We start from the raw sequence: 12,761 nt of genomic DNA, 5'->3' as shown, positions 1-12,761 counted from the left end.
GTACAGTATAATCAACCCAGTTCTTCACTGGTACTTATTTTACTGATCCTGGAAATATGAAAAACAAAGCTAATCTTGACTAGATCTAGTATCAGATCATACTGATTTTACCAGTGCAGAGTCACTAACTTTTATAAATCCTTTCATATACAACCATAACAAATCATCTTTAAAGCCACTTACATAAGCCTAACTTTTTTGGTATTATGAAAATTATTAAATGATAATCTTGATATAAAGGATAATTTGCTAGTGTTTCTGGGGTGATCCTTGTTGCTAGTTGTTAGGTTTAATCACGAGTGCTTTCAGATCAAAGATCTTTCATCAGATGTTCTTTTCTTATGCTTTTTTTTTTTCTTGTGGTGGTCATTGCTGGTGCTGGTTAAAGGCTCTGGAAGCAGTAGATGTCTAGATATACTTCCAGCCATTGAGCTCATTCCAGCAGTTAAGGCTGGGTGTTTTCCTAATGAAATGTACTTTTGTGATTCTGAGGTTGATTGCCCCCACCAAGGCCACGTATCTCCTTAGGAGAATACACCAGCACATTATCCTTGCTAGCCCACCCACCTCCACCCCTTCACCAACACCACCAGACCATGTATCTTAGAGAATTGCCCACCTTCTTTATCTTCCTAACTCCTCCTATTAATGGCATTACCCTGTTGTCTTACTATGCTATTTATATAAAGCTCTTTTAAAAGTGTATTTTTGCTTTTTCCAGTATATTGTATGGACTGTAAACTAAATTTCGATGACAATGCTGCCCACCGCCAAAAAGATATTTTTGCATGGAAAGACTGGTCACAAGAAGATCCACGTGATCATCAGGCTGCTGATGCTGATCTAAACTACATTGGATTGGATGGCAGTATAGGCTGTTTGGGTAAGTTTGAATTTTTTAATTTACATATCAGACCTCATGGAGGAAACACTAGAACATATAATCACAAACTAATAACTAATTATATTTTCTGCAACCATTTTGAAAGAGTTACTGCAGTTTTTTTTTTAAATCAATGCAATGTTGATAACAAGTGGCAAGATCCCAATGTAATTTTATCTGTTTCCCCCATTCTTTTATTCTTATTGTTTTATTTGTTTCAGTCATTAGACTGCAGCCATGCTGAGGTACCACCTTGAAGAATTTTTAGTCGAATGTATCAATTCCAGCTCTTTTTGTTTTTTAAAAGCCTGGTGCCTATTCTATTGGTCTCTTTTACTGAACCACTAAGTTACAGGGACATAAACATATCAACACCAGTTGTCGAGTGAGAGACATGCACACACACAAGCTTCTTTCAGCTTCCATTTACCAAATCCATTCACAAAGCTTTGGTTGACCCTAGGCCATAGAAGACACTTGCCCAAGGTGCCATGCAGTAGGGCTGAACCTGGAACCATGTAGTTGGGAAGCATGTTTCTTACTAGACAGCCAGGCCTGTATTAAAACTAAATATTTGAATATCTAATATTTAATTGTATTAACATTCTTTAACTATAGGAAGAGTTTTTTGTATTTCTAGGAAAACAGTTTGTTAATGATATTCTTTAGAATATCCTAAATTTATTATTTTCTTTCAGTAAATGGTGCTGGCTTAGCAATGGCAACAATGGACATAATCAAACTTCATGGAGGAAATCCAGCTAATTTCCTAGATGTGGGAGGTGGAGCTACAGCCAAGCAAGTCACTGAAGCATTCCGCCTCATTACTTCAGATCAAAATGTAAGTTTTGATGTGTTTTATTTCCACTAAGTAAAATATGTTTCATGGCGTTAATTATCTGAGAGATTGTGACTTTGATTGATATAAAATCCTAATCTTAGAAAATATTGTGATGTTAATAAATTTAGCTTAGAAAAAAATCATCATTTTAATATGAATTGTAGATCACAATTAAACAAGTTTCTCCAATAATCATATTAGGAAGGCATTTTTTTTTCACTATGGATTGAACAAGTTGAAAAGTTTGGGCATTTATATAAGTTCTTGGATAAGATGTTTAGTAGCACCTTTCAGTATTACATAAACTGATCTATGATGTACAAAGAATTGCCTGAAAAATTGCCCTGCAGTACCTCTCTTATAGAGTGCAGTGATGCAGTCAGTACAAGATATTCAGCCTGCTTTCACTCTATTTCTGTATATATGGAAGTATTAGCAATGATTGCAGTAGAATCACATTATTCAAATACATCAAAGGACTGTTCTGGTGTCTGAGTAATCCAATAACTATATTGAAAAAAAAAAAATAAACAGCATTTTTATTGGGATGTTAAGAAGGCCATATTTTGGATTTAGGGGTTTCATATTCCTGCAAATCACTGCACAAATTATGATAGCACAGTGAAAGCAAGAAGTTAATATGTTGCTGTGGTATCATGAAGCAACATTCCCAGTCTGAATTGTACAGCTGTGTGTTCCAGCATTTTCATTATAGCTTTAAGTGGAGCAGATGACCACAGGCTTGGCAATCACTGCTCAGCTGGGATGAGGCCAGAAGAAACTCTGAAATCCAAAGTGTACCTACATGCAAATTAATTATTTAGACTATGTAGTGCTTAATGAGGAATCTTTATTTATCTATGGAACCTTTTTTGACTTTATAATAGCTTTTTATAATAAACATGCTAACATTGAAAATTCAAAAAAACAGACATAAACATTGGATCAATAAGCCTGTCTCGCTGGAAGGATGTAGAGTCCTATAAACTTGTTTCTAATGAAGAAATAACTCTATTTAAATTTTTTGTTTTTCAAATCATTATTTGCACTGTGAAAAGTGAGATCTGAAACAATGACTTGTATATTCTTAATACATCCCAGCAGATAACAATAATATGCTTGTCAGTTTTGTGTACATCACACAAAAACAACTTTCATTTACAATGGCAGTGTGTTCATAACACAACTCAGTGCAAGGAATTCTACCACACTAGAGTTTTGACATGTTGTGTCTCATCAATCAGAAGTGTCCAAACCTTTAATCCTGAATAAGTCACCCGGCTTTGTTTATAAATTCAGCAAACAAATTGTTTGCTAATCAGTGCTAGTATCTGCTGACTGATAAAAAAAAAATATATTTACATTTTAATTTCTTAGGTTATTTTTAGCCATATTAAACTATTTTGAAAGATTTATGGCTATTTTATCAAAGCATAAACAATAATTTTTGTTGCTGATTTAGCTCCAGATCTACCCTAATCAAACTGACTCATGATCTCAGGTTGTCTAGCTGTGACTATCCCATCTTTCCCTGCAACCTTTCCCATATCTAAAACTATATTATTCAATGTGTATGTATTTTTGCACTTTTTTGAAGATAATATGGTATGATCTGGCTGCTATTTCTAGCAGCTTCAATAACATAGGGACACATTGTTGTTGGTTTGCAGATCAGTAATATGCTAAAAATTTGTACGTTGTCATTGGATAAAGTACTGACTGTATATTAATAGATATTTTACTTATTAAAGAGAAAACTTAAGATACTTTGATAAGATATTTTGATAAAATATTTTGGTAAAACTAAAGATACTTTGATAAGATATTTTGATAAAACTAAAACTCTAGAGATGTTTGTGTGTACTCAAAATATCTCAGAGATAGTATATTTTATCTTAATTTTTTTTTGCATATTTATTTTCACAATTACATATATGGCAGTGCAGTACAAAATTTTGTGATATTTAGGACTCTATTTGTTAAGGAAAACAATTTGTTAATTCTTGGCGAAAAATAAAACATCACTTCTGTGACATCAACACACATACACATAATGAATGTCATGGCATGTCAGTCAACACAAACACTTGTTGGCTATCTGTGACACGTACACACACACATAGTCTTCATGTTCTCTAAGAAAAAAATGTTGATTTTTTGACATATACAATGTTTTAATCATTTAGAAATACTTTCAACTGAATGTAATTTCAAAAATGTAGGTTGTTTGTACAGTAAGTGGTGGAGGTAAAGAATATGTACACCACCTATTTTCAGCGTAATAAAAACCCTAACCCTAACCCCTGGATTTATGTATTCTTTACTTTTGCCCAGTAAATATTTATATTTTAGCTTTCTTTAAACAGACAATATGTTTTTTAAAATTATTTTCAAGTGAATGGCAATCTTTTGCTTATCATCTGGAGTTCGCTAATTTCTGTAACAAATTTTTATTTTACTTTTGTTTTAAAGTGAAAGGGGTCGAGTTGCTCGATTTAAGGCGGTGCTCCAGCATGGCCGCAGTCAAATGACTGAAACAAGTAAAAGAGTAAAAGAGTAAAGAGTAGGAGGAAAAAGTGAAAGATGTATGTATGTGTATATGAAATGGATGTGTGTGTGTGTGAAGGAGAGAGAGAGTGAGTGAAGGAGTGTGTTGTCATGTATATGTACATACATCAGTACATATGCATACATCTTTTTTGTATTTACATGTGCATGTGTGTGTCAGAGAGTGAGTAAATGTGTTCTCATGTATGTGTAAGTGATACTCTCTTACTCTCTCCCTCACACACACACACACACATCCATTTCATATACACATTCATACATCTTGCACTTTCTCGTCTCTTTCACTTTTAAACAAAAGTAAATAAATTTTAAAAATTATGGAAATTTACGAAAAAAACCAGCTGATCTGGATGACAGTTCTGAGAGTCAAAGCGAAAGATTGCCCGAAGGGAATACCATTGCAAAAACCTTTTTGAGTGCATTCAACGAATCTCAGCTCCAAAGATTTGGCTGCTATTTCTAGCATACCCTGGTGCCTTGTAACAGCTATTTGCAATAAAGGGCCTGAAGTACCTGTTATGTGGCAACAGGGCGTGCAAGAAATAGCAGCCAAATGTTTTCCTTTTTTGGGGAAGAAGCTGTTTACGCATGGTCACAATGTCACATTCATTGAAAGCATGCGAAATAACCTGGAAAAGAAAAAACGACCCTTGAAACAAAACTCCGTTGCTGGGGAAACTCAGACTTTCCAGGTGATCCAACGGGTCACTAGTAGTCTAGTATATTTTTAAAAATTTAATTAGAATCTTAAATCCTTTGATTCTATTCTTCTATTCAGTTTTGGTCTTCCTTTTTGTAATTCATAACACATAGAAAGCAAAATCTAAACATCAGATTTATTATCCTGTCATTTTCTTAAGGATTGCTGTCCTGCTAAAATTACTGGACCTACAAAATGAAATGTTTTTGGAAAGGTTTATCTTTGTCAGAATTTAACTACTAACTTTATTTATCAGCTGAAAAGACTGGTTATCTGTAAAATCTTATTTTATGTAATAATGTTATATAAGCTATTTTCACCTTCTTACAAATCATATACAAATAACAAAATTTATATTATCTGAGTTATTTATATTCAAATTCAAGAAACCCTGACTACTTTGAAGTTAAAATTTGTTTGACAAACATTAAACATTTTAGAAACAAATTGCAGAAAATAAAATTCTGATACTTTTATAGGTTCAAGCTATTTTGGTGAATATATTTGGTGGTATCATGCGATGTGATGTTATTGCTCAAGGTATTATAGCTGCAGCTGCAGAGCTGCAACTACGCATCCCTATTGTAGTTAGACTACAAGGTAAGTTCGTCATTCCTGTTACTATCTAATCTTCTATTTAAATTTACTTTAATTAAAATCATTTTGTTCAAGATGCCTTTGTGTGAAATGGAACTCAAGTAAGCTGAAAGAATAATAAATGTATCAATTAAAACAAATGGTAGAGATGATTGTACTGGTTTGGATATGTGGTGTGTATGGTGTATGAGTGTTGGGAGGAGAAGTTCTTTTCTGCTTTCTTTGCAAGGTATCTGTGAAAGTGGATACAGGAGTGGCTAAGTGATTTAAGAAGTTTGTTTTGCAGTCACAAACTTCTAGGTTCAATCCCACTGCATGGCATCTTGGGCATATGCATTTACCATAGTTTTTAATCGACTGAAGTTTTTTGAGTGAAATTGGTTGGCTGGAAACTGTATAGAATCCTGTAAGATGAACTATACCTTCACTCTTGAATTTGTGTAACATATTTGTGTTAAACTGATTCTGCTTGAGAATTACATTAATGGTACATGTGTCTGTATGATACTCAGTCACTTTCACATGCTAATTCAGTTAGCAGATTATCCACTGATAAAACAATTGGCTGCTCATATGTTGGAATCAACATGAAAATCCATCATCAGTGTAAGTGTAAGTTGTTTTAAGGTCAAATATCAAGAGGATGGGTGTCATGAATGACATGATAGAAGACTAGCATGATCAACAATATTCTGTACAACAAACCTATTTAATTCTTGCTGTCATGGCAGCTAATACGGTAATGTATAAAGTTTAACCCTTTAGCATTTAAAACGGCCATATCAGACCCAAATATTCTAACAGTTTTGTGTTCAAATTGGACAGATCCAGCCTGTCACACCTACCCTACAATGTCATTCTAAAACTAATCAGTAACACTATTGAAGTCTAGATTAATTCAAAATAATGTGAATAAACAAGCATTATATTTGAAAGAGTAATCTGAACGCTAAAGGGTTAATTTGTGTAATTTTCTGACTGTCATGCTTTAGAGACACTATGCATTTATGTGCTAAAAGTCTTTGTCTTTTTTTTTTTTTCTTTTTCAGGAACAAGGGTAGAAGATGCCAAAGCTTTGATTGCTTCAAGTAACTTGAAAATTTTGTCTTGTGATAACTTGGATGAAGCTGCTAAAATGGTCAGCTGATTTTCTTTGCATTATATGATTGTATGTAATAGATTGAAGTGCATGGTCTACTAGTTAGGGTGTTGCATTCATGGCTGCAAGATTCGTGGTTTAGCTTTCTGTACTGAGTGGTGTGTTGTGTTCTTGAGCAAAACACTTCATTTCACATTACTCTAGTCCATTCAGCTGTAAACGAGTAACCCTGCACAAGAGGAAGAGCTAGATGGAAGTGTTGAAGGCAAAATGTTAGCATGGTTGTGTGGTTATGAGGTCCTTGGTTCAGTCTCACTGTGCTGCACCTGGGTAAGTGTCTTCTATAGCCCCAGGCTGATAACTACCCTGATAGTGAAATTATTAGATGGAAAGGAAGTAACCTGTCATATATATAAATATATATATGCATGTATGTATGTATGTATGTATGTATGCATGTGTATATATATATATATATATATATATAATTAGGGTTCAGCTAACTGTTTCACCACATACCGAAATTAGAAATAGGAGTTAAAAATTCCTTTTTTGCTACTATAAGAATCTCCATGACGGTAAACATGCTTTTTTTATGAAAGCAAAGAGAAAAACAATGAATCAACACAACCAGGATTAATTATATATGTGTTTCGAGATTAAAGTAATTTGAATTTTACTTACTTCTCTCCTCAGTATAATATTTCCAATTTTTATAAAATTTGAAAGTGCTATAGCTGAATATGCACACAACCAAGCTTCATCATGTAACAGATATCCAACCAACACTTCCAAAATTTACAGAACCGAATGTGAATACACTATTCAAGCTTTATACCCACGTGTATGCAATGAGCAATACCGCAGAAAACTGCAATATTCTATCATGGAGTAAATTATAATTTTAAATTAATAATAGAAGGGTAAAATGTATTAAATTAATTAATCAATTAATTAGCAATTTAACCGAGTAGATCGGTATGTTAAAATAACCTTTATAGATAAAATTATAATAGTTTTACTTTAATAGTTTCAGTATTAAAGTGAAAGTATCTGACATTACAATAGAGAGATGTTATTGTTTCACTTTTGACACGTAATACTGAAATAGTGGAGAAGATATGATATTGCTGTGGGCTCGCACTAGGCAAGAAGTTAAAAATTTTTTTGGCCTATGACACTACATGGACCCCAAGTAAGGCATGTGTAAAATTTGAATGAAATTGGTTCTGTAGTTCTCAAGTTTTAGGGATTCACAATACATATATATATGTATGTCATCATTGTTTAACGTCTGTTTTCCATGCTAGCATGGGTTGGACAGTTCGACCAGAGTCTGGGAAGCCAGGAGGCTGCACCAGGCTCCAGTCTGATCTGGCAGTGTTTCTACAGCTGGATGCCCTTTCTAACGCCAACCACTCCGTGAGTGTAGTGGGTGCTTTTTACGTGCCACCGGCACAGGTGCCAGGGGAGGCTGGTAGTGTCCACAATCAGTTGGTGCATTTTACGTGCCACCGGCACAGAAGCCAGTCAAGGCGGCGCTGATATTTATATATGTATTTATGCATATATATATATATATTTATTTATTTATTTATATGTATATATATATTGGACTGCTCGCTTAGCCAGCGGGGTGGCATCATTCGAAGGCTAAAACAATGCGAACTCATTGTGACCAGTGATGTGTAGCAACATCTGATGATCTGGTTGGTCACGTGGTTGCATGATATGTATATATATATATATTTGTGTTTATTTCTTTTGGTGCAATTGTCTTCCTGAAGAAGCAAATACATGTACTTATAGCTCCCTTTAAAATCCATGGATATTGCAAATCATATTTGTAATTTCCTATGGATGGGAAATGCAACTAGAAAAGACGTGATATGTGGAAATGTACATAGAAAATGTATTAAAGGATTCATAAATTTCCCTCCAAAAGTTCTTATTATTTTATTCATCCTTTGCTATAGTTGCACTAGACTAAAAACCATCTCATAAAATCTCTCTGAGATATGGAAATAATAAATGGTATCCAGAAGAAATAGGATCTTTTCATGAGCCCACTCGAAAACGTTTCACATAAACAAACTTAAAGTATATATATATATATATACACAAATAAATACAATGTGTGTGTGAATGTCATTCCAGTTGTCCCCATTAAAACCATCTATGCAAAAACAGTGTCTTGTTTACAGTTATTGAAAAGCTAGATGTCCTGTTGTTTTAGTGAAAGAACAGGACTTCTTCTTGCCAACACTCGACCATTTAAAATTTGCCTCAGCAAGTCTTCTTTAATCCATGCCAGCATGGAAAAATACATTATAAAACTGAATGCAAGAATTAATTTAAAGTTATTGAATTTACTAAGCATAAACTATCTGAATATTGTTAAAGATTCTTTAATATTTGTTTATATATTTTTTTTATTTTCAGATTGTTAGATTGTCCACCATTGTCGGTCTTGCCCGAGAAGCTTTTGTTGACGTTAAATTTGAGTTGCCATTGTGAAACTTATATTGTTTGTAATTTTCCCATTTCAACCAAAGATGTCTTTGCTTTATAGATGACAATAATAGATAATGTCAAGGAGTTGATTCTCAATCCACCAGCTCCTATCAATTTCTGAAAAACAATACAATGGATTATCTACATAATTCTTCATAAACTAGGTTTATGAGAACTACACAATAGTTGCTATTTATTAGCAATACTCTTCTATAGAAGTACCACCAATAATGTAATCTTACCTCTTAAAATCCAAATAGTTCATTGGATTTTATTTGACCAAGGCAATAATGATTTATATACACACATACAAATACATGCATTCAGAATACATACATATATATATATATATATATATATATATATATATATATATACACACACATATACATTGATACAGACAACAAAGAAAAATTGTTGCTACAGCAATAATGTACAAAATTTGCAATGATTTTAATTGCCTTTAAACACAGCCTTCTTTAAACAAATACATTTGAAAACATTAGTGCATGTCTTGTTACATTGTATGTCCATTCCTTGTTGAGTGTTGGGAAAATACGTTTTCATATTATTTTGTACTGATAATATTACTAAAATAATATATTTGAAAAGGAAACCATTATCTTAAATGTGTTGAGTTTATTATGGTTTTCAACTAACCTTATTTCTGAATGATTGATCTGTTCATGCTCAAAGGTATTTTGAATTCAGAAAACATTTCATCATTTATATAATGCAATAAAATATTGTTGTTTACGAATAAGTCTTGATTTATAATTCTATTCAATTTTATTGTTGCTAGGTGCTCACTTTAAATTTCTTTCTTTAATTGTCTCAACTTTTTTCAAATCTTTAACTTATAAGTGTTCTTTTTCAATGTAAACCTTTCTAATATGATCCTGGTACATGCTTAGTATACTATGTATAACAAACTTAAATCTAGTTTTGTATTATTAGGCATTAGATAAAACCAATAATAGAATCTTTTACTTATCTGTTTTTCAGATATTTCTTCTTCTCTATTCATACAGCTCATAATCATTTCATATTTTTAACCCTTTGCCGGTCCTTGTATTACATGTGATACACAGAAATTTTTCCATCATATATGATACATGTTCACAATTTTTTTCAACCATCAGAATAACTTGGGACTTATGAATGGAATGCTTTATATTATACAGAACATGAAATGGGCTAACTAAAAGTCTGAAAAACAAGCATGGACATTTAGAACAAACTTATGAAAATGCTTTGGGCAGGCAAAATGTTAAGATATATGGCATAGAACTATTCAGTAGCAACTGAAAAAGTATAAACATTATCTTTTAGCTTGACTATTTTGCTTCAAAAAAAATTTCTGAATAAATGAAATCAATGAAACTTTATAGGAAATGTAGGATAAAAACATGTGACATTGAAAAAAAAAATTGTGATTTCATCACTATTCATATTATGCTTACAATTTTATATTAACTTTTATTACATTTTGTCTGCATTTTATGTGAAAATGTTATTTCTTCAAGCATTACTGTGTCTCCACCCTCAAATATATCAATAATTCCTATATGTTTCTAAATGCTTAATTATTAATCCCCAGAAGAATAGAAGACAAATTTCAATGTGATTTTAACTAGTGTGTCAGTAAACATAAATCAGGTATACCTATGTGGACATAGTTCCTGGTTTTGTAACCATTGCACAGCACCTTAGGCAAGTATCATCTACCATAACCTTGGGTTGACCAACACATTGTAGGTGAAACTTGGTAAACAAAAACTATGCAGAATCCTCTCTTATGTGCATATGTGTTTGCATGTCAATGATGTGTATATCAATGTATCAAGTGAAACTACCTTGTATTTTGTCTACCAAATCTTGTGGACAAAGTACTGGGGAGTCAGTAACTGACATGGATAACCTTTCTCAAAAAGGCAAGCCACACTACTAAAAAAGAATTCAAGGTGATTTTTTTGTTGCTGAGCCATTCAGAAAGTCTCACTGGCTGCAGTTTTCCCATGACTGGTCTATAATATATCAACTAAATATTAAACACCAACTTAAACTTGAAGGCAACACCCCAACATAGCTACAATCCAGTAACTGAAACCAATAAAAGTAATATCTAGTCTAGATCTGTGCCACTAGCCCCAACCAAACATATTGAATAAATCAATACAGCATATCATTTTAGTTCGAATAAAAGAATTGTAATTAGTTTTATTTATAAATTCATAAATCAAAGAAATCTAGTTTTTAACAGTTAGCCCTATTGAGTAGATAACATGTTCAGTTAGGGTTCAGTAGCAGCACCTAACATTAGAGTTATGCTACCGCTTTCTGTATCTAGGCTGCAATAACACCTCATATAAATAGGCTCACCTGCTGCCAGCTAAAGACTTCAGTCTGCAGAAGGATCAGTGTGACCTAATCACCTGGTTACAACTACTGTTACTGCTTGATGTACGTAGCATACCAAGAGACTAATGAAGGATCATCCAACTATTGCTAGTGATTGCTGCTGGATAACAATGTTTGCTAGTAATGCATGAATCATTCAACAAGCTCTGTCTGTGGGGATACATCAAAAAATTTAAGTTGGTTGATGGATACTTAAGAGTGAAAGGAAGTCTGATATATCAATGTAGACATTTGACACAAGTTCCTGTTAAGAAATGATAATTCTTTCTTGGTCTTTCTCTGACATAGGTCCTTTTCACTATCAGTACACAGAATTTTTTTTCCCACTGCCAGTTCTATCCACCTGCATTATATATCATACAGTGTAGCTGCTTCTGCACATATCAAATCCCCTTAACTCCCAATGATTGTTTCATCTCCCTATTGCTCCATATTAGATGTCAGTTAATATTGCACCTAACTTGAAGGTGGAAAATTGGCAGAATTGTTAGCATGCCAATTTGCCACCTGCATGATGTTTTGAGTTTAAATCCCTCCAAGGTCAGCTTTACTTTTCATCTTTTTGGATTCAGGGTCAATGTAATTGACCTAACCTGCCACCAAAATTGCTGGCTTTGTACCAAAATTTCACACCCATATTGCACATAACTCGTTTCTCTTACAGATCTCCCACATTGAATACTATGTCTTGCTATATATATTCTGCATCACACCTACACTTTTTAATAGAGTTAGAAATATCATTTGTTAGTGGTAGTGGTTGTATCATTCAATCAAGGATCATTTGGCTGTAGAAAACATAAAAAGAATACCATCAAATTAATTACATTAAAGGCTGTTGAATTGCCCTGTGTTTCCAGATAGATAAATGAAAGCATGATATTGTTACAACATACTGAAAATACATTAAAAAACAAGTATGAAACCTTAAAATTTCATCCGTCATTAAGAGGTAATTCACTTAAATTGCTTACAAAGTAATGGAACCATCTTATGAAATAAAATCTTCTCAAACAAGAATGCATATACAAAGTTAGTCTGAAGTTAAGGCAACAAATTCTAGGAAAAATATTTGGATATGTTCAGAAAGACCCTCCAAGTGACACTTGAGGTATTTTGGTATTTTATAGTTAGTCAG

At 33.0% G+C, this 12,761-nt stretch overlaps 1 protein-coding gene across 1 annotated transcript in view; it reads left to right on the top strand.

Moving 5' to 3' along the window:
- Positions 1-9,581, top strand: part of LOC115209286 (succinate--CoA ligase [ADP-forming] subunit beta, mitochondrial) — a 37,030-nt gene extending 27,449 nt beyond the window's left edge. Inside the window, exons 7-11 of the mRNA XM_029777614.2 lie at positions 722-883; positions 1,582-1,724; positions 5,472-5,592; positions 6,639-6,727; positions 9,131-9,581. Coding sequence (XP_029633474.1) covers positions 722-883; positions 1,582-1,724; positions 5,472-5,592; positions 6,639-6,727; positions 9,131-9,205 — 590 coding nt within the window. The 3' untranslated portion in view covers positions 9,206-9,581. The remainder of the gene's footprint in view (positions 1-721; positions 884-1,581; positions 1,725-5,471; positions 5,593-6,638; positions 6,728-9,130) is intronic.
- Positions 9,582-12,761: the final 3,180 nt, after the last annotated feature.

This window comes from Octopus sinensis, linkage group LG3, assembly GCF_006345805.1.
Source record: "Octopus sinensis linkage group LG3, ASM634580v1, whole genome shotgun sequence".
Taxonomy (NCBI): domain Eukaryota; kingdom Metazoa; phylum Mollusca; class Cephalopoda; order Octopoda; family Octopodidae; genus Octopus; species Octopus sinensis.
The sequence above is the reverse complement of the archived record's forward strand: the minus strand, read 5'-3'. Positions and strand labels throughout refer to the sequence as shown.